This window comes from Haliotis rufescens, unplaced genomic scaffold (genome assembly GCF_023055435.1).
Source record: "Haliotis rufescens isolate VD_foot unplaced genomic scaffold, xgHalRufe1.0.p SCAF_10, whole genome shotgun sequence".
Taxonomy (NCBI): domain Eukaryota; kingdom Metazoa; phylum Mollusca; class Gastropoda; order Lepetellida; family Haliotidae; genus Haliotis; species Haliotis rufescens.
In genome coordinates, this window is record NW_025963780.1 from 30855149 (window position 1) to 30877465 (window position 22317).

A 22317-nucleotide genomic window follows, 5' to 3' on the forward strand; every position below is an offset into this window, starting at 1 on the left:
AACAAACTGACGGATATAACGTACTGTTATTTTGGTCCCGGGCATTTGCTATATAAATGTGCTTATAAGGAACTACGGTTATAACGAATTACAATTAGTGTCCCCTTTCAGTTCGTTTTAACCGTAGTTTACTGATCAATTGCAGTCCCGAACCTCTGTAATCTACACTGTGAGTGAGTGAGTGAGTATGGTTTTACGCCGCTTTTAGCAATATTCCAGCAATATCGCGGCGGGGGACACCAGAAAATGGGCTTCACACATTGTACCCATGTCGGGAATCGAACCCGGGTCTTCGGCGTGACGAGCAAACGCTTTAACCACTAGGCTACCCGACCGCCCCAACCTACACTGTGGCAAATAGTGGTAGACGGATAGACGGGGTTATGCTTTTCTGTAAGTCTCACTGTGGAGGATAAATCATAATTATAATAAGTTAACTCTATTATTCAATTTTTTTGCTTGTTTTAAACAACATGCCTTTCACTCGTGTGTAGTTAAAACAGAAATGACTGTTAACATTCTAGCGCCTCTCAAGTACCTTAGGCTGTATACTCCAAAGGAAGTTGAGAACGAAATCGAGTGCACACTGATCCACTGACCGGGGTACTAATGGTGTACTTGAGCATTCCCCTGTGTGTTGTGGGAGTATAGCGCAGTATAACTGGCCTATAATTATTACACAAGTAATCGTATCACAAACCTTCAGTCCGAATCAACGAAGGCCCACTTATTCAGATGAAAATGAGTGAAATTGCTTAATATGCCACTTTCTAGTTTAAAAGATAATTGAAAACATAAATTCAAAACATTAAAAAAGGAGAGAAAATATTTAATGTCAGTTTTATTTATGAGCCACAAAATAACCCCAGGCGGTTTTTGAATTATTTATATTAGATACGTGAATAAATCGGAATACAGAATACTGTCAAACCCTGGAAACAACGTCAACTGTCAACAATCCCACTAAATGCATTTGTAAAACAAATTAGATGTTATTTTATACAAGATATGTATAAATACAAACTGTAAAATGACTCTTGTTTTCACCAACCACCAGGGGCCATGGGGCCGACTTGCATCAGTTTCCTTCAAGCTGATCCACACAAGTCGGACGTGTGTGACTACTGAGAAACACCTATGGCTCCTACAACTACAGGTGAGTTTGGTCGCCCAGTGGAATTGTTCATCTCTAGTCTGTGTTTACTTATCCCATTAGAGGCGACTAACGTGATCGGGTGGCACGTCATCGATCCCAATTGCATGGATCAATGCTCATGATGTCAACCACTGGATTGCACAATACTTTTGTTTGTTTGTTTGTTGTTTAACGCCGAATTCAGCAATATTCCAGCTATGTGACGGCGGTCTGTAAATAATAGAGTATGGACCAGACATTCCAGTGATTGACATCATGGGCATCGATCCTCGCAATTGGGACACGATGACATGCATCAAGCAAGTCAGCGAGCCTGACCACCCGATCCCGTTAGCCGCCTTTTACGGCAAGCATGGGTTTCTGAAGACCTATTCTAGCCCGGAATCTTCACGGGTTGCACAATAACATATTCGCGTTATACAAATATACATAGCATCATTATCTATGTAGAAATGTACTGACACATGAGCAGAGCTACGATCCGTGGACACGCCAGAAAACTTTTATTGTTGGTATAATTCCGGTTCGCTCCGTTTGTTTCCATATCCGTGCTCGTGGGCATAACTAAAAGGCCCAACGGCGTTAAACAACAAACCAACCAAACCAGCCAACCAACCATCAGAAGCTTGAACACTTCTACGAGGTAAATAGGGATATGTTGTTCTTCTTTGGGATTGTGAAAAGGGTTTTCTTGTCACAGGGTCCGCTATAATAAAGATGTCAGCTGAGAAGGGACTACTCGACGCCGGGGCCTTTGCTCTTGTAGAGACTGGCAAGTCAGATGTGAGTAGACTGATGTTTCTATGTTTGTTTGTTTGTTGTTTAACGCCGCACTCAGCAATATTCCAGCTATATGACGGCGGTCGGTAAATAATTGAGTCTGGACCAGACATTCCAGTGATTGACATCATGGGCATCGATCCACGCAATTGGGACACGATGACATGCATCAAGCAAGTCAGCGAGCCTGACCACCCGATCCCGTTAGTCGCCTTTACGACAAGCATAGTTGCCTTTTACGGCAAGCATGGGTTGCTGAAGACCTATTCTACCCCGGATCTTCACGGGTCATGTTTTATGATGAAAGTTCAGTTAGTTCAGATCAAGACTGGTCTTGTCATGGAAGACTATTGGATTACCATTTGACTACTGGGTGCAATGCTACAGTATGAAACTTAACGTAAGTCTTTCTGTGTTCGCGTCACGAGACCCGATGCCTGGCTAGAATTGACCTTCAGCAACCTATGTTTGTCGTACGAAGCGACTAAGGCGACCGGGTAGTCCACACTCTATTATTTACACACAGTCGTCATAAAGCTGAACTATTGCTGAATGCGGTGATAACTAACAAACAAACAAAGTTCAGTCCAACGACTGAAGCACTATCCTTGTATAGTAATATTCCAGCTATATGACGGCGGTCTGTAAATAATCGAGTCTGGACCAGACAATGTAGTGATGGATGTCATGAGCATCGATCCACGCAAATGGGATACAGTGACATGCATCAACCAAGTCAGCGAGCCTGACCACCCGATCATGTTAGTCGCCTCTTATGACAAGCATATTCGCCTTTTACGGCAAGCATTGGTTGCTGAAGACCTAATCTACACCGGATCTACACGGGCACTGTAACTCACTCTCCTTTAGATATGCCGTAGTTAGTTGCAACAGGACACCTTTAGCTAGTTATTTGATAAAGAACCTGAAATTTTGCTCAACAGGATCTGCAAAAGTGCAAATCGTGTATTATAATATCATAAAATATATCCATTTCTCCATTTGTAAATGATAAAGACGGACAAAGCGGACTTCGAGGAAAATGGACTTCTGACACATTTGGATGACCTGTCAGTCGAAGAGGAGGAAAGAGAAGAAGAGAGAGAAGATGAGGAGGAGTTTCGAGAGTTCTACTTGAAATGTGGAGGAAATGTGGCTAAAACGAGAGCCGCAATCTTACACAAATTGAGTCAACACAAAACGATCATCGGACGCGTTGTAGGGTCAGTTATATTAATAGTCTATCTTGTGTACCTTGGGTTCTGCATGGACTACGCATTTGGAGATGAAGGCTCAATCCGGCTTGTCTGGGGGACGTGTTTTGTCTTGTTTATTATTGGGTACAGCAACTTCAGCGAGAAAATCTTCAAAAAGATTGGAGGTGTTTGCAGATGCCAGACGCTGAGAAGGCCCGTGGTTCGGAAGGGAATCAGATGGTGAGATTTATACCGTCTTTGAGATGGATATTATTCACTTTTTGTTCTATGTACTACTATTGTTTTGTTTTTGTTTGTTTGTTGTTTAACGCCGCACTCAGCAATATTCCAGCTATATGACGGCGGTCTGTAAATAATCGAGTCTGGAACAGACAATCCAGTATAATGAGCATCGATCCACGTAATTGGGATCGATGACCTGCATCAGTCAAGTCAGCGAGCCTGACCACTCGATCCCGTTAGTCGCCTCTAACGACAAGCATAGTCGCCTTTATATACTTCTAAAAAGGAATTTGCCATCGTAATATGAAAGAATCGGATGGTCCATATATTCTTTGTCTATACTACTCAAAATATATGGACCATCCGATTCTTTCATTTTACTATCATGGCAGATTACCTATGGTAATATGAAAGAATCGGGTGGTCCTTAACATATTATCAGGAGTCAGTGAATTTATGGAATGTTGTAACACCAGCATGCTCACTCCCTCACACACTGTCCCTTGAAGATTCCGGGTTAGAATTGGTCTCCAGCAACCCATGCTTGCCATAAAAGGCGAATATCGGGATGAGGTTGTCAGGCTCGGTGACTTGGTTGATGCATTTCAATTCAATTTTCTGGTCCAGACTATTATTTGCAGACCACTGTCACATAACTTGAATGTTCCTGAGTGCGGCATTAAACAACAAACAAACTGGACCAACTGTTCAGACTCGATTATTTACAAACTGCCGTCATGTTGCTTGAATGTTGCTTAGTGCGGCGTTAAATATCAACCAAACCAAACTCTCTCACTAATATTGTCTGAAATTGCCGAAACAGTTCACAAGTGATTGTGATGGTTTTAATCATTGTATATGTGCTGGCATATGATGTTTAATTATTACCTTGCAATGTGATAAGAAGCTGTATCACATCTGACCCGTGAAGATTCCGGGGTAGAATAGGTCTTCAGCAACCCATGCTTGCCGTAAAAGGTGACTATGCTTGTCGTAAAAGACGACTAACGGGATCGGGTGGTCAGGCTCGATTATTTGGTTGATGCATGTCATCGATCCCAATTGCGTGGATCGATGCTCATGATATCAATCACTGGATTGTCTGGTCCAGACTCGATTATTTACAGACCGTCGTCATATAGCTGGAATATTGCTGAGTGCGGCGTTAAACAACCAACCAACCAACCAACCAACCAACCACTTATATTGTCTGAAATTGCCGAAACAGTTCACAAGTGATTGTGATGGTTTTTATCATTGTACATGTATATGTGCTGGCATATGATGTTATTATTACATTGTAATGTGATAAGAAGCTGTATCACATCTGTAAAAACCGTTTCTCATACCATTTTCTGCTGCTGTTTCAGGTTCCTCTACCTGTCCATACTTGCGTTGATTATCACTTACCTGTGTCTAACCATTCTCCAAACAAGTCCAGAGAACTTCATCTCCCTCGCAGGACTGGTCTTCTTCATAATTATTGGTTACATTTTCTCCAAACGCCCAGACCTGGTAATATGTCTTTGTTTTGTTTCTTGTTTAACCCATCTTCCCGAGGCAAGAGAGTTAACTGACTATAAAGGTCCAGTTTCCACCCTTGCCGAAATGGACTGGTATTATGGAGTTACATTTTGGCTGGACTAACGAGTCTATGCATAATCCAATCAAATTCGCGCACCGAAATCGAAATCCGGTTCGTAAACTGTCGTGCAGATTTCGGTCGATTGCAGGGTTTGCAAAGCATGTGCACCGCCAACTCCTTGTCAGCAGATATTTTCCAAATCTTTTCAAGCTTTTAATCAAGGTGCTTACGTGATTTGATGCATTTCGCGATGTAAGACCCGTTTTATCACAATATATATCTTGATTATCGATCAGATCGTTTTGACTGGGCGCATCCATTTTGCGTGAAGTGAATGCAAGTGATACGAGAGGTGGAATCTGATTGGTCCATAGGAGAGGCTTAGAAGGGACATAACTGGTAATAGCCACTGGTGGCGCTACGATCCAGCCCAGCCTAGTTCGGCAAGGGTGGAAACTGGACTTTTAAAGTCAGTTCACTCTCTTGCCTCCGGAAGATGTGTTTAACGGCGCACTGAACAATAATCCAGCTGTATGACGGCGATCACAGAAATATTCGGGATAGGAACTAAGAATCTTCAAGAGAGATCTGGTAATAAGTTTATTCATTACAATTATGTCAATTATATCATTTAATAAATCAGGTTAGAATAGGTCTTCAGCAACTCATGCTTGCCGTAAAAGGCGACTATGCTTGTCGTAAGAGGCGATTGCTGACTGCGGTGTTAAACAACAAACAAACAAACTTTTAATAAACTTAATGCAGGGTTGGCCTAGTTTCTAATGCATCACAATTCTATGTCCAGAGATGCCCTTGGCATGTCAGAATCCTAAGATCGTGGCTCCAATCTCGCATCTGCAATGATCATTATTCTTGGTCTTTCAGCACCAAACCTGTGTTAGTGATCATGGGTTTCACCAAAGTGATAACCGTCTGAGACCAACATGACTTGGTGTTTTATTCAACATTAAGCCGAAACCCTGTGACATAACTGAAATATAGCTTTAAACTCACATACTCAACACCCATTAAGTCTCGACTGGCTGTCAGTTATGAGGTGAGGTGAGGTGAAATTGGGTTTAACGTCGCGTCCAAGATTATTGCACTTATAGAGTGACGTGCATGCACGTGTGTGTGTGTGTGTGGCTGCTTGTACTAGAACGGACTGATGCCGATTTATAGTGCTAGCTCACTGAGATATCATGCCGCAGTTTAACATGTACCTCACTCAGACACAGTATACTGACTCCGAGCCGACCAGTCCTTGCTTTAACCCTTTAATGCCGAGCGCCAGACATGGTAACAACAAGTACCATCTTTAAACGTATTTTGGTATGACGCGGCCGGGGATCGAACCCCGGACTTTCCGCTCTCCGGGCGGACACTCTACCACTAGACCACGGAGGCGGTCTTGTCAGTTATGAAGCTATGCATGAAGACTTATGATTCAGTTGTCTTGATGTTTGAATTCCATTTCATATTTATCAATCAATATTACCAAAAACTCAATGACAAATTTAATTACGGATGATAAGTTAATATACATTAAATGCAAAAAACCCCACTTAAAATCACAATTTGAAATAGCAATCCAAATCTGTATTGAGAAATCTTTCATTTCCTTCAGGTAAACTGGCATGCAGTGTTTTGGGGGATTACCACCCAGTTCCTGTTTGCGCTGTTCATCCTCAGGTCCAGATTTGGATACAGTGTTTTCAACTGGCTGGGGGCGAGACTCGAAGGGTACATGAGGCACACAGACAAAGGCTCTCAATTTGTGTTTGGGGACAGCTTCAGAGATCACCAGTTTATATTTGTGGTGCGTTTGTCTTTTTGTAGTTGACAGCCGTCCCCACCCCTCCCTTTAAATACATGAATGTGGTCGGTATGTAGTATCATTATCATTATGGACCCGTGAAGATTCCGGGGTAGAATAGGTCTTCAGCAACCCATGCTTGCCGTAAAAGGTGACGATGCTTGTCATAAAAGGCGACTTACGGGATCGGGTGGTCAGACTCGCTGACTTGGTTGATCGTGTCATCGATCCCAATTGCGCGGATCGATGCTCATGACATTAATCACTGGATTGTCTGGTCCAGACTCGATTATTTACAGACCGCCGTCATATAGCTGGGATATTGCTGAGTGCGGCGTTAAACAACAAACCAACCAAAATGTATGTCTGTACCTGGAGGTGGCCGATATAAGCCTTCGTGGTGACCATGTAGACAAAAGCCATCAGCCAAACGTCCCAGTCGTCTTAGGCACCGTGATTCGCTGACAGAGTTGCGTCCCTTGGGCCCGCAAAAAACCTATGATTGTGGGTTCGAATCCCGGTTCGCCCCGATTATGTTTCTACGTTTGTTAGCACCATACCCGTGCTCGTGGGTTTCACCGAAGTGATAAACGTCTGAGGCCTGCATCACTTCGGGCTTTCCTCCCACATTAAGCTGACACGCCGTGATATAACTGGAATACTGTTAAAAGCAGCGTTAACCCAACTCACTCACTCCTGTAGATACATGCCCCTCGAGGTGTCCGGTATATGGTTTCTTTTTTTGTCTTGTAGCTGACAAAAGCAGTCAGCATCACTACATGTAGATGTGGTGGGTATATGGTATTTTGGTGACCATATGGTTGTCGATAACCACTCTCGTCATAATGGCAAGACAGGATTGTATGAAACCATCTGAAAATTTTATGCAAAGAAAGACATCTTCATACGTCGAAGAACAAATCGAATGATCATTTCAAAGTTCAAATAACGTGAATCTTGACAGAAAACTGGGTAAACCATTGACGACTTTTGTAGTAAATGAACAATTCTTTTAGTTGACTAGCTCTTCAGCAACCCATACTTGCCGAAAAAGGTGACTATGCTTGTCGTAAAAGGCGACTAACGGGATTGGGTGGTCAGGCTCGCTGACTTGGTTGATGATGTCATCGATCCCAATTGCGAGGATCGATGCTCATGATGTGAATCACTGGATTGTCTGGTCCAGACTCGATTATTTAAAGACCGCCGGCATATAGATTGAATATTGCTGAGTGCGGCGTTAAGCAACAGACCAATTTTAGCTGACACTTATCTTATTTATATTTGATCTTTGAATCTTGCCAAACACTGATGGTAAATGTTCTTGTGTACCATCAAAGAAGAATTGTAATGGTGACATCGTTTCAGATGTGATTTGTTTTATCATTTCAGACAATGCCACTGATTATTTTCATGAGTTCCACAGTCAACATGCTGTACCACTATGGGGTGCTCCAAGCTATTGTCAAGAACTTCGGGAAGTTTCTCTACTTCTGTATGGGTACGAGCGCTATTGAATCTGTGAACGCTGCCTTCAACATGTTTCTTGGACCTGTGAGTACACAAAATGCTTACTGTGACTAGAATCTTCTCCATTGTCTCAAGCCTAACCTTTCTTGTACAGCGTGGCACGTTCTGAGCCTAACTACAAAGGATGTATAGTACTCTCATATCTGGTTTCATGATAAGAGGGACCCGTGAAGATTCCGGGGTAGAATAGGTCTTCAGCAACCCATGCTTGCCGTAAAAGGTGACTATGCTTGTCGTAAAAGGCGACTAACGGGATCGGGTGGTCAGGCTCGCTGACTTGGTTGATGATATCATCGATCCAAATTGCGTGGATCGATGCTCATGATGTCAATCACTGGATTGTCTGGTCCAGACTCGATTATTTACAGACCGATGCCTTTTCTGAAGGCATCAAAGTGACTTGGTATTCCCTGTTTATGAAAATGGACAAAATTGGTATGAGGATGACCAACATCTCCAAATGAAAATATGCAGGCAGATATGGTGTCATTGTCAGAAGTGTACGGACCATTGAGATTTTATGTTGAAAATAATCAGCAACCAACTCCATCAACTCAGGCAATCATAGCTGGACCCAGATCTTTTCAACCGCCCTGTGTATATCGACATCACTCATCCTTATGCAGATTGGCCCTCTTTGTAGGTATACTCACATGAAAATGAAACTAAGTGAACATCAAATGTTAAATGTAATAATCAGAATTGTATTTGTTTACCAAGCTGTGGTGTGTATTGCCTGATTCTTCGGATGTTCCCACTTCAGTCCGAGGCTCCAATGGCTATTAAACCCTTCCTGCCACTACTGACTGCATCCGAGATGCACGCCATCATGGTGGCAACATTCGCCAGTATTTCTGGAAGTGTTTTTGGAATGCTTGTGAACTTTGGAGTAAGTAATATCTTATCATTGTCTCTTCATCCACATACACATACTTAGCGGCTAGATGTCGGGAGACTTCATAATGCAGATAGTGCCGTTCTTTGTCGGTGGATCAACCCATATCTAGTCACCTCCCTCCCCATCCGGCAGCCCCCTCCAAATCTAGTCTACCCCATCTAATATGATCCCCCATCTAATCTACCCAATCTAGTCTGACACCCCATCTAGTCAATAGTTCTGGCAATTTCCTGTGTGCATTAAACTCCTTGACTAGAGGTAGCATGTGTGCAACAGAACCGTTGAAGGTAAACATATACTCTTATCTACCCGTCTGGTCTACCCCCATCTTGTCTGACACCCCATCTAGTCTGACTCTCCATCAACTTGTCTAACCCCATCTCGTCTGACACCCCATCTGGTCGATATTTCTGGCAATGTCCAGGGTGTATTACGCTCCTTGATAAGAGGTAACGTGAGTACAGCACAACACTGATTTTTGTTTTACAGTAACATTAACTTTCAGTTTCTCATTTATGTCAGACGTGAGCGAAACTAAATTCGCTGTCATATATAGGAATCTCAGAATAAAATAACACCGCTTAAAACGTTAACGTTTCTGCGTGTATGCTGCTGCCTTAATGTTTTGTTGGAGTAAAAAATATTGAAATATTGAAACGACTTTTATCACAGTAAACAAATTACATTCTTCAAACCAGCATAACAGCTCTGTTTGAGGATAAGTAATTGTAACAATACTGAAGTCATCTAAATCAATAACAGGACAATGCAGTCAGTAATATTGTTGTATATTTGCTGTTAGTTAGGTCCCAGACATGTTGTACATGTATGTATTAACTATATACTACTACAATTTGCTGAGGATAACAACTTTAAAGGATAACACATGTTATATTTGGGATAACACTTTCTGAGTAAAGTACAGATTCTCGTACTTTTTTGGTTTGAGTCCCGTCCGGGATTCGAACCCACACTGCCAGAATGAGGCACCTAATCGCCAGCACACAAAGTCAGCGATCTATCCCACTCAGCCACCGAGGCTTCCACAAAATGAAAGTTCGACAACTGGTAGTCTAGATCACATACTTTGTGTACCCCTCTGACAAGTGTAAATTGGCACGGCTCCCATGGCCGAAAGCTATGAACACACAATGCCATTAAGAAAGTGGTCAAATGTAACAAATGTTGATAACACTTTCCGAGAAAAGTAAAGATTCACGTACTTTTTTGGGCTGAGGTCCGTCCGGGATTGGAACCCGCACCGCCAGAGTGAGGCACCTAATCGCCAGCACACAAAGTGTTATCTTAAATATAACATTTGTTACATTTGACCACTTTCTAAATGGCATTGTGTGTTCATAACTTTGAAAGGTAATACGTCAAATTGTGCGCATCTGTTGAAATAGCCAAAGGCAATATTGCGTGAATAAATGTTAACAAAATTCCGTTGTCATTTTCCACACAATGCCATAACACACCATATGACCAATAATCAGTCAGATCACCCGTCAAAATGAGAGTCTCTGACCAAACCAGTGTAACAGTGAAAACAAATTCCGAGAAGCGCGTATGTGATGCACGTGATGCGATAATACCCTGGCACCATGTCTCATGCTCCCAATAAGTGTCTGGATCCATTCATCATGGTTGCCAAGGGAAGTTTGTTCCTCTCTTAATTAGATCATTGCCGAGTTCCTGTCGATTAGCTGGAAGTACATGGCGAGACAGGAGATATGGAGTTCGTTCCACATGTCTTCGAAAGGGTTGAGGTCTAGTGACCGGGCTGGCCACTCCATGCAGACACTGGTCATCTGCACTAAGTAGGCATCAACGACCCTGGCACGATAGGTCATTATTGTTATCGTCCATGAGGATGAAGTTTGGTCCGATTGCACCAGCAGATGGTCTCATGTTCACATCCAGAATGGCATCCCTGTGGCGCACACCTGTCACCTTGCCCTGCTGTAGGGCATGGAGATCTTCCAGGTCTGACACCACCCCAAATCATGATTGAGCTAGCCAGTATTTCGATTCATCAGTGAAAAGCTCTGGAGCCCAGTCCTGGTCTGTCTAATTGACGTCATCTTCAGCCCAATTCAAAAGTGCCTGCCTAAAATGTCGGGTTAGTGGGATGCAAAATCATGCTCTCCATGACCGGAGACCAGCCTCAAGGAGATGATTATGCACTGTCTAAGTAGAAACGTCATTGCCACTTTCCGCAGGTCATTTCTGAGTGTGGTGGCAGTCACGCAGTGATGACGTCTTGTTGCAATCAGATGAAACGTGTCTTATCTCTGTGTTGTGGAACGATGTCGACCACGTGCATGTCGTTGGTTAGCTGATCCAAACGTCTGGTATCGATTCCATGGCCTGCTGATCACATTTTGGCTGACACCATGTAGCATAGTGGTTAAAGAGTTCGCTCATCACACTGAAGACCCAGGTTTGATTCATGTGAAGTCTTTTTCTGGCGTAAAATAAACCCACTCCCTCACACTTAAATGGGGTTTCTGTGTGATGTTTCCTGTCATAAGTATTCCCTTGCAGGCACCAGCCAACCACCTTCTCACAGCGTCTGTGATGTCTGCCCCCGCCGCGCTCGCCATGGCCAAACTGACCATGCCGGAGACAAGAAGGACAAGGGTCCAACCAGAGGATGCTTACAATATAAGAATGGCGTGAGTTGCAATAAGGAATGTATTGCACTCGACATGGTACCGCCCATAATTAAACCGACCATTAAACTGGCGCTAATGTTCATGCAGGCACACGATTTGTTGTAAAAAAAATAGAGGATGTTGTATTTATTTGCCAACCAACATAATTAGCACATCGTGTGACCTGACAAAGTTGATATCTTCAGTTTTCACATAATACATAATGTCATAATGTCAAGTACACAATAAACAAAGTACACAAATATACTTCGGAAATGTCAGACGTAACAAATTGTAATCCCACATGAGGAACACATGTGTTTCCCCACAAACACGCACAGAAATCTTAGTAAATTGAGACGTATTCGTTTATTGTGTATTTGGGGTATCATCACATGTAGTGGATGTCAGGCCTTTGGAACCCTATTGTCTGCTGGATCAAACATACGATGCCTGAAACCTGAAAACTGTAACAAAAGCAAGCCTCTCTCTAATATTTGTGTCTCTAAACGGGGTTCATAGGAACTTATTATTAATCTTCCAGCAAATTTCAGAGCGTACTAGAAGCGATATCTATCGGCGCGGTTGACGGCATCGCACTGGCGTCCACAGTCGTTGTCAACCAGATCGTCTTCATCGCTGCTATTGAATGTATAGACACCGCATTTCAATGGTTTGGTGTCAGGGTTGGAGTGCCTGGCGTGACGTTTTCGGTATGTCTATTGTCAGACTTTTGTAGAGGTTGACGTAGTGTATTGACGTAACCTAGCGAAACGCTGAGGCGTCTCGCCTAGCCATACATTTCAAACACCTATTATTGTACACCTTAGGCATGGAGAGTGAGTTGGGTTTAACACCGCTTTTAACAGTATTCCAGTTATATCGCGGCGTGTCAGCTTAATGTGGGAGCAGAGCCCGAAGTGATGCAGGTCTCACACGTTTACCACTTCTGTAAAACCCACGATCACGGGTATGGTGCTGACAAACCTAGAAACATAATCGGGGCGAACCGGGATTCGAACCCACACTCATAAGTTTCTGGCGTGTCCAAGGGACGCAACTCTGCACAGAGAATTGCGGCGCCTTCATATACAATGCATGTCCATATATCATGCGTTAAAAAACAAAATGATGCAGAATGTGTGTATTTGTTTGATGTCTTTTTATTCGTTATGTCGCATGAGCTGACCAAATTGGATCATAGATATCATTTCCTGATAAAGCCAAAGACAACATAAGCTAAGGGTAGTTTTTCCTATTCTATGGAGCATGTGTCGCTTGGGTTCGACTCTGACTCTGTGTCTGTGCTCAACAGCTAAATAGTATTCGAATGGAGGTCATTCGACTCTGAAACGTTGCTCGTATGCAAGCTCGGTCATTTTGATCCGATTAAATAATTGAGAATAAACCATCCAGAGATTGTTACACAATATGAATTGAAGGTGTCACGCTCATTCATGTTTGCCATGTGCTGAAAGTTGTCTCTCTTCTCTTCTCCGCAGCTCCTCTGTTCCTATATGTTCTATCCTCTGGCCTATATTATGGGCTTCCCCAAGGTCGACCTCTTCAAGATAGGGGAACTGATGGGCATCAAAATCTTCGCCAATTCTTTTGTTGGATTTATGGAGTTTGGCAGGCTGGTCCTTAACAGAAAGGATCTCGAGCAGTACCAGCTGGTTCACAATGGCACCTGGCACTGGCAAGATGGCAACGTTATATTGGACGCAACCAATGTAACATTGGTCGGTGGAATTCTTGAGGTTAGTAGTTTGTTTGTTGTTTAACGAGCAAACAATCCAGTGACTGACATCATGAGAATCGATCTACGCAATTGGGTTTCGGTTTGGTTTGGTTTAGTTTGTTGTTTTACGCCTCACTCAGCAATATTCCAGCTACATGACGGCGGTCTGTAAATAATCGAGTCTGGACCAGACAATCAAGTGAATTACATCATGAACATCGATCCACGCAATTGGGATCGATGACATGCATCAACCAAGTCAGCGATCCTGACCACCCGATCCCGTTAGTCGCCTTTTACGACAAGCATAGTCGCCTTTTACGGCAAGCATGGGTTGCTGAAGACCTATCCTAGCCCGGATCTTCTCGGGTCTACGCAATTGGGATCCGATGACATGTATCAACCAAGTCAGCGAGTCTGACCACCCGATCCCGTTAGTCGTCTCTTACGATAAGCATAGTCGCCATTTACGGCAAACATGGGTTGTTGAACACCTATTCTACCCCGGATCTTCACAGTGTCAGGTTAGAAGGTAGGGCTGTCATGTAAACCATGGGGAAAGTCAACCTGTTTCTGCAGGTGTATCGAGTCTGTCTGTAACCGATATCAGATATCTGCAAACAGGTGTGCTAGAATGCCTTTTTTGGTACTGGCGTTCATAGATTCAACCATTTCTTTCATAAATGTTAGGAAAATGATAGGGCTCAGTGTACACCCTTGTCTGAGAACCGGTAGAACAGTCAAAATAGATAGTTTTATTCCCTGCTCAATGACTACAACAGATTTAACATTAGCATGCAAAATTTGAAGCACCTTTAAAATCATTCTACATAGACTATTCTACAAAAGACGATCAACATCTTTCTTTAGTAACGGTACAATAATAGCACCAGCCCAAGCATGTGGAAACTGACCGTTATAATTTCTGTAACAACCGAGCAAGGTATAGTACAATTGGATCTTTAATATTTTAAAAGAATTCAGATGAGAGACGATCATCTTACGGTGATTTATTAATCTTTAAAATATCTAAAAGACCATGATAGCTGTATAGCCCGTTGATGTCCCAGTATGAGGAGGATGTATCTGATGTAGAGTTGTCAAGGTCAAGGCCAGATGCCTACACTTTGTTGTTTGACGGGTTTGTGGCACATCAGTCGATTCGGCATTTCTTCCCATGTCTCCAGCGCAAGATAGAATGCATGTAAACTCTTTGTCGACCCATAACTGGACCAGTAGTACAATATCCTGAGGCTGCGTGTTCTGCGTCCAATGTCTAAAGTTCGTCACTGTCACGTCGTTTCCTTTTTTTCATAAACGGAAATGCGTATGAAAATACGGCAGCAGATCGTTGGATTAACTCACCGACATGTCCAAAAAGTTGGAAAACACAGTCCGGAAGACTGCCGGTTGTCCATGCCCTTCTCTCAGTCCGACCGCGTTGAGTAGAAAACCATCCAATCCTCTATCTCCACAGTTCCAACATTATCCCAAATACTTGAATTTACAAGCAAATTTCAAACTTTCAAGTCTGTGTGGCTATTTGGTAGATAAAGAGGGTAGACACGTGTGCTCCTAAAACAAGGTCCGACCTGTTCGGCGCATGTGCATATTACCAGTAGGTTGGATGTGTGAATTCAGGTGTCGGTCAGCGTCGGCATTAATCTGCGTATTTTCCTTTCATATTGTCAAACTGAGGCTTTCATCATGATACTTCAACGAGAAGCTATCAAATATAATTAAGGACTCCCAAAAGATGAAGCGACACTTGCAACATGTATTTCTAAAGTGGTATGACGTCGTAATGTTAGCTAAAAGTCGAAGAATTAAAAGGTAGTCTGCTTGTCGTTACTGCAATGCATTATGAAGGGACGCCAGGTCTTACTGTGTCAAATAAGGTTGTGTCATTATGTCACAAAAATCCGGAATCGTTTCACATCGGACAAAGTGTGAACCCTATTTCTGGTGTCACCCGCTGTGACAGTGCTCGGATATGGCTACAAGCGGCACAAAATCCAAACCACTCACTGTTATCGTTTACGTGACATTTCGCAACTTAAAATCAGCATTTGTTACTATCTATTGATCAGGTTTGAGATATCTTTTCTTACAAATAAGTACTTTTTTGCGGTGATGTCATCAACTAAATCACGTTAAAGACCGCCGATCAGAATGCGGGATTCTAAATGGTCAAAATGGCATGTATCGTAATGGTTGTCTTGTCCAACATTTAATTTCAGAAACGTTCTGAGGTGCTTGGTACGTATGCCTTATGTGGACTCAACCATATAGGAGCTGTTGGTGTTGCCATGGGAACGTTGATCGCTCTTTGCCCTGAACGGAGGACCACTATCACCAAATATGTCCTGAGGGCGAACGTGACTGGGCAGATGGCCTGTTTTATGACAGCATGCATCGCAGGTGAGCAAGTAGAAGTGGGTGAAATATGTGATACGATCCCGTTAGTCGCCTCTTATGACAAGCATGGGTTGCTGAAGACCCATCCTAGCCCCAATTGTCACGTCTGAAGCCCAATTGTGAAAACGAAACGTGAAGATGCGGGGTAGAATAAGTCTTCAGCAACCCATGCTTGCCGTAAAAGGCGACTATGCTTGTCGTAGGAGGCGACCAACGGGATCGAGTGGTAAGGCTCGCTGACTTGGTTGATGCATGTCATCGTATCCCAATTGCGTGGATCGATGCTCATGTTTTTAATCACTGGATTGTCTGGTTACAGACCGCCGTCATATAGCTGGAATATTGCTGAGTGCGACGTTAAACAACAAACCATACCAACCAAGGAGTGATTTAGTTATGTTTGACGCTGATTTACACAGTATACATCAGTTATTCCACCAAGTGTGAGAAAAGCCCGAACTGATTCAGGTATGCGATGTTTACATTTTGGTGCAACCTACAAGCGTGAAGGCCATTGATGGCGTTACTCTGCTGTGGTGTGGTTGGAATATTGCAAAAATCCATAAATCCATATTCACTCACTCGTGTTTATGTTTAATGAACTTTTTTTCTGTTTCTCTCAGGTTTGCTATACGATGAATCTTTACAGTCAGCGTGAACAACTTTAACAGTGCGGTTGTGTTGTAGCTGGTGCAATGGGGACCAGTTCAATATCACATTTTATCATTACGTTTCAGATTTGGAACACCACCCATGTTTGCAATAAACGGATTATAGCTGAGTGTGTTTCCGTATCATGAATACCATATTGGCCCTTAATGGTCTTACGATTCGGGGGTAATCTGCCATCAGGATCTCCTTAGAATATCAGAAAACCGAAACCATCACTTTGCCAGCAGGTAGAACAGACTTTGCCTTCTTCGTCGGAGGTGCCGTTAGATGTTTTGACTGTTTAGTCTCTCATAGTGGGGAACCCATGGTTTCAAATCACTCAACAAAATGAGCTCGGTCTTCTTCGAAACTTGTTGATTCTCTCGAATGATAGTGAATTGGGGCGTTTCTGATCTGGAGTCAGAAGCATTGGAACACCACAGCGTGCTGAAACCTTTGTCATCATGCCCATTTCATTACTTAGAATTGTCTTACCACTCCTATGAGAGGTGTCCGGTTTATTGGCTATGTGACGGTTGGTCGTCCTGATCTTGGATCATCTTTGAGGTTCTCACTTCCCCTCTTTAACTCCGCTGCCCACCCCTTTACAATCGCAAAGGAAGGAGCAACATCTCCAAAAATATTTTATTCATCTCAGTAAGTGTATACAGCATACATCAGTGATATACAATGTAATTCCCATTTCAAAAGCATGTTGTACAGAGTGTCATGGTATGAAGAAATTCATATCTAAAAAATACATTGTATTTTGTTAAATCCATTTTCGCTCAAATTTTGCAAGACTCTTTTTTTTTTGCCACGTATTTTTCCACTACTATAGTATCCCTAGAAGTCTCAAGAATGCATCTAGGTGGAGTTTACTGGCTTTAATACTTGAACTGTAGATTTTTCTTTTAGCAGAAAAAATGATACAATTCATCAAATCGTAACCAGTATGCAGTAATGTCTGTATATATCCAATTGTGTTTTAACATATAATGACAACTCACTCCAAAATCCCTTCACATGATCACAGGACACAAAGAGATGTTTCCTATTTCCAGGCTCATTCCCCCAGAAAGTACAGACATTTTTATTGGTTATCTTCATCTGTTGCAGTTCCCGTTTGGTGTATACTATTTGATGAATTGACTATATTGAAAGTCTAGCAACTTAGTGTCTTTTGTGCATCTTCTATAATCAGGACATATATTATTCCATGGTACACTGACATTTATCAGGTTTGCCCATGTATAGCAACCTGGGTGATCTGATTCAGCTTTCATGAGTGTATCATAAAATATTCGGCAACCTTTTGAAGGCGTAATCAAACTTTTCTGCACCTTATTAATTCTCATATTCTGTATCACAGTATTTGCACCGTAAACAGCTTTCCTCATGGATCTAGGAATATTCTTAAAACATTTTTCATAGTCTAGAAAAGTGCCCATGACGTATTTTTTCTTACATACGGTAAAGGGGAGTATACCTTCATCATTGCAAAGATCTTTAATTGTGTGAATACCCTTATTATGCTGATTTTGTGAATACCCTTATTATGCTGATTGTTTGAATACCCATTTTAGGCTAATCGTGAGAATACCCTTATTATGCTAATTGTGTGAATACCCTTTTTATGCTAATTGTGAATAATAAGACTGACTGAGTATGGTTTTACGCCGCTTTTAGCAATATTCCAGCAATATCACGGCGGGGGACACCAGAAATGGGCTTCACACATTGTACCCATGTCGGGAATCGAACCCGGGTCTTCGGCGTGACGAGCAAACGCTTTAACTACTAGGCTACCCGACCGCCCCGTAAATAATAAGATGTGGGTTTGAAAAATGGTGACGCCAGAGTGGTTCAAGTAATATATTAGATTAGTTTTCAAGTGCGATCTTCATGTATATCTCTTCCACGAGGAGTAAGCCTCTCTCCAGAATGGGTTATAAATAGTGGAAAAGTAATTCTTAGTTCAGCGTACTTCGTGCTGCTTGTTTTCAAAGTGCTCATACGGATTACAGTGTAAACAACTGAAATATGTTTTGACGTGAAATAGTCCTTTTAGGGTAGAATATGCGAGTTACGATCATCTTTGCGATATATAAGAATATAAATGACCAGTAAACAGAGACAAGTATAGGGAGTAAAAATAAATTGAACCCCATAACATATATTTAGCTTTTTAGTTTAATGTGATATTCACATGGCCCAGCTGAACATAATGGAATTGAGACTTACATACAATACTTGCAACAATAAGTCCTTAAAACATCATCATTTTCAAGTGTTTTTCCTCAGTCTCCAGTGGCTATGAGACCAAACTTTATTCACTCATATCCCTTAGGGAAAGCACTGGTTACATATTTATGTACTTCACGGTGTCCCTCTCCGTGATATTGCTGGAATATTGCTAAAAGCGGCGTAAAGCCATATTCACTCACTCAAAGCATGATTGGGAATGAACACCTGTTCTGTAAAACATGAAATTTCACATAATTGGAGCAGCAAGATTTGTCTATATCATGTTCCAGATTTCATATCACAAGGATGTAATGCAGATGGTCAGTACTGACGTCAAGTTCACTATCTGTGCTTGCATAACCGCATGGCAACGTCTTGGCATTGACTGCATTAGTCTCCTGCAGGGTTCGAGCCAGTACATGAAGTGTTGCAGGATGTGGTTGACGAATCGGCCAAGTTCATCCCAATGAGGCTCAAGTGGGTTTACATCTGGCGACATGGTTGGCTAAGGAAGCATATTTACGTTGATATTGGCTAGAAAAGTTCCCATGGCGCGGGCCGTGTGCATCCTGGCGTTGTCATGTTGGAAAATATCACGTTGAACGTCAGTGGCTGGAAGGAGGTGTTGCAGAATTTCGTAAATGTCGTCAGAAGTCCCTGCATGTGAACAAGATTCGTACGTTGTCTTTGATATCGCCACTATTATGACACTTCCTAGACCAAACCTGTCCACTTCACGTACACAATTACGAGCAAAACATTCGTTAACACTTCTGTACACACGAAATCGGCCACCATGTTTTTGTAAGAGAAAATGTGATTCATCACTGAAACATATTCGTCTCCAATTCCAGAAGAGGACGTTAGTGCACAAACGAACGCGTTGAAGACGGTGATGACGTCGTAAGATGTAGCCAAAGTAAGGTCTCCTGGCTCTCAATCCAACCTGGCTGAGACGATGACGATTCCGTACAGTCTGAGCGGATATCCTTCATAGTCCTGTCCCGTTGGCAGTTGTATGTTTGGCCGTGACGGTCCGATCACGTAAATGCAGCACCCAGATAATATTGCGTGTTGCAGATTCAAGTCATGGGACCGCCTCCGTGGTCTAGTGGTAGAGCATCCGCCCGGTGAGTCCGGGGTTCGATCCCCGGCCGCGTCATACCAAAAGACCTTCAAAGATGATACTTTTTGTCACCCTGCCTGGCACTCGGCATTAAGGGGCTAAAGCAAGGACTGGTCGGCTCGAAGTCAGTATACTGTGTCTGTGTGGGGTATTTATGTTAAACTGCGGCATGGTATCTCAGTGGGCTAGCACTATAAATCGGCATCAGTCTGGACTAGTACAAGCAGCCTCACACACACACAAACACACACGTGCATGCACGTCGCTATATAAGTGCAATAATCTTGGATGCGACGTTCAACCCAGTTTCACCACCTCACCTTACTTCAAGTCATGGCATAGTTAAGTTCGGTTAACACGGATGACTACCTCGTTACGCGATTTTGAAAGGACTATAAAAAGACTCATTAGTCCGGCCAAAATGTAACTCAGAACTTCCAGCCTTGTTCGGCAAGGGTGGAAACTGGACCTTTATAGTCAGTTAACGCCCTTGCCTCGGAAAGATTGGCATGAACAAACCGATCAACTATTTTGTCATGACCATTCAGATAGCAACTGCCTCGATTGGATAAAGTTAATATGGAACTCAATGCAAGTGAACTCATTTTGAAAAAGAAACATCATTTTCTGATTGAAAGCCAAAGTGACACTTTAGTTGACACAAATTTGCTCTGGCAATTGAAAATATAGTAACCATTTTCTATAATGCTGCAGAATATTCTAAAACAATCTATAAACACTATAAATCTATATAACATAAGTGTGATAGTAGTCAGCCTCCATGGTGGGACTATGATCTGGAAGACATTGCATATCATAGTTCAATGTTCAAAATAAAAGAAATGTAAATCACTGAAACCCATTTGAATATTTGTATTGGCTAATTGATGCGTGGTGTACGAATAGAGTTTATGGATGAATGATGGCTGTTATAACCAAGTAGTAACATTGATTACATTTCATTTATGATAAATAAAAGATAGATATCATTATGACATAACAGGAAGACACAGAAGAGGCTACCCATTAATTTTAAATATGTATATTCATGGGTACCTAAAGGAACTACAATTTTTTATCTTATAAAATAAAAACAATATATTTATATTCAATTTCAATCTGTATAAGGATGATTGTATAAACATCGCCGTGTCTACATCGAGTTTGCTTTAACATGATGAGATGACATTAATTGATAGAGCGCATTCTTAATTCCAATAGACCTTGCTTTTTACGTTTTATTATTATAAACTGATGTTTCAAATTCACACACACAAAAACCAATAATGTTATTCTTTATTCTCTTTACATCAATAGATATCTGCATTTCACAATGTTTATTTATTTGATATCTTTGTATACCTGTGCATGTGAACTAGTATTAGATTACACATGCATGACATTTTAGCAGTCATATTATATGAGTATTTTCTGTTTTATATAAAAACAAATAACATAGATAAATGCATTTAAACATATCTCCATGGAATGATAAAGAGGTTATGATAAAAAATATTTGATTATTTGCTATATCATAATATCTGATAAATATACTTAATACTACAAGTGTCTTAAAGTACTGTTAAATGAAAATCAGGATATATAGCAATAGCCGGATGGTGCATGGGTTGTAAGGAGAATAACTTTTCAACATATTTGTTGCCAAAATAAGAAGATACAACTATCGTTAACATCTATTTACGTGTCATACACATCTTGTGGGGTAGTCAGTATGATTTGTTGTTTGTTGAGACAAAATACTACTACTTTTTTGAAAGCATGAGTGTCAGAATTATGTACGAAATGATGGATCAATAAATTGACACACGTGATGACTCAAACCACTTATTATAAATGACGGGACACATATTACAAGGGGCAGAATACTGTGGCTAAATCTTTTATTTCCAAATATGATGATAGGTGTGCATATTGCAACTGAGTAACTGATTGGTTGTTTGATGCATGGTAGATTTTCATTTGGAATATTTCTAAAACATATTGTCAGAATGAAAAATAAAACATGAAGTCAGATGTAAGAGGCTGATATAAAAGTAAAATTTAAAATCTTTTTGTTATTCTGAACAGTATTTATTCTTCAATTATTAATGAAGGCACGGATGTGTAAATAACTATAGGTCCGTGGTGAAGGCCTGTCAAAGACGTCCGTGCGCTGCATATGTAGGCATATCTCCAATTTTATTGGGGGCACGGGTGGCCCAGTCGTCTAATAGCGTCACGATTCTCTGTGCAGAGTTGCATCCCTTGGACAC

At 41.8% G+C, this 22317-nt stretch overlaps 1 protein-coding gene across 2 annotated transcripts; it reads left to right on the plus strand.

Annotated features, from left to right (window-relative positions):
- The first annotated feature begins 1007 nt into the window (after positions 1-1007).
- LOC124135076 (solute carrier family 28 member 3-like) lies at positions 1008-16801 on the plus strand. Of its 2 annotated transcripts, XM_046500270.2 has the most exons (12): positions 1046-1156; positions 1857-1939; positions 2954-3372; positions 4746-4890; positions 6588-6779; positions 8169-8330; positions 9070-9195; positions 11752-11882; positions 12406-12574; positions 13364-13621; positions 15843-16023; positions 16644-16801. In XM_046500270.2, the coding sequence occupies exons 1-12, from the start codon at positions 1138-1140 to the stop codon at positions 16676-16678; spliced, it is 1920 nt and encodes a 639-aa protein (XP_046356226.2). In that variant the 5' UTR covers positions 1046-1137; the 3' UTR covers positions 16679-16801. The 2 variants fall into 2 exon arrangements, with proteins under 2 accessions (XP_048245356.1, XP_046356226.2); XM_048389399.1 differs by lacking the exon at positions 1857-1939 and having other exon boundaries at positions 1008-1156.
- Positions 16802-22317: the final 5516 nt, after the last annotated feature.

What these genes read in the sequence shown, in the direction of transcription:
- LOC124135076 (XM_048389399.1), top strand. Translation starts at nt 1,031, where the DNA reads ATGACTCTTGTTTTCACCAACCACCAGGGGCCATGGGGCCGACTTGCA. An exon ending in GTTCGGAAGGGAATCAGATG is followed by an intron (nt 3,373 to 4,745) that starts GTGAGATTTATA and finishes CTGCTGTTTCAG; the next exon opens with GTTCCTCTACCTGTCCATAC. An exon ending in TCAACATGTTTCTTGGACCT is followed by an intron (nt 8,331 to 9,069) that starts GTGAGTACACAA and finishes TTCCCACTTCAG; the next exon opens with TCCGAGGCTCCAATGGCTAT.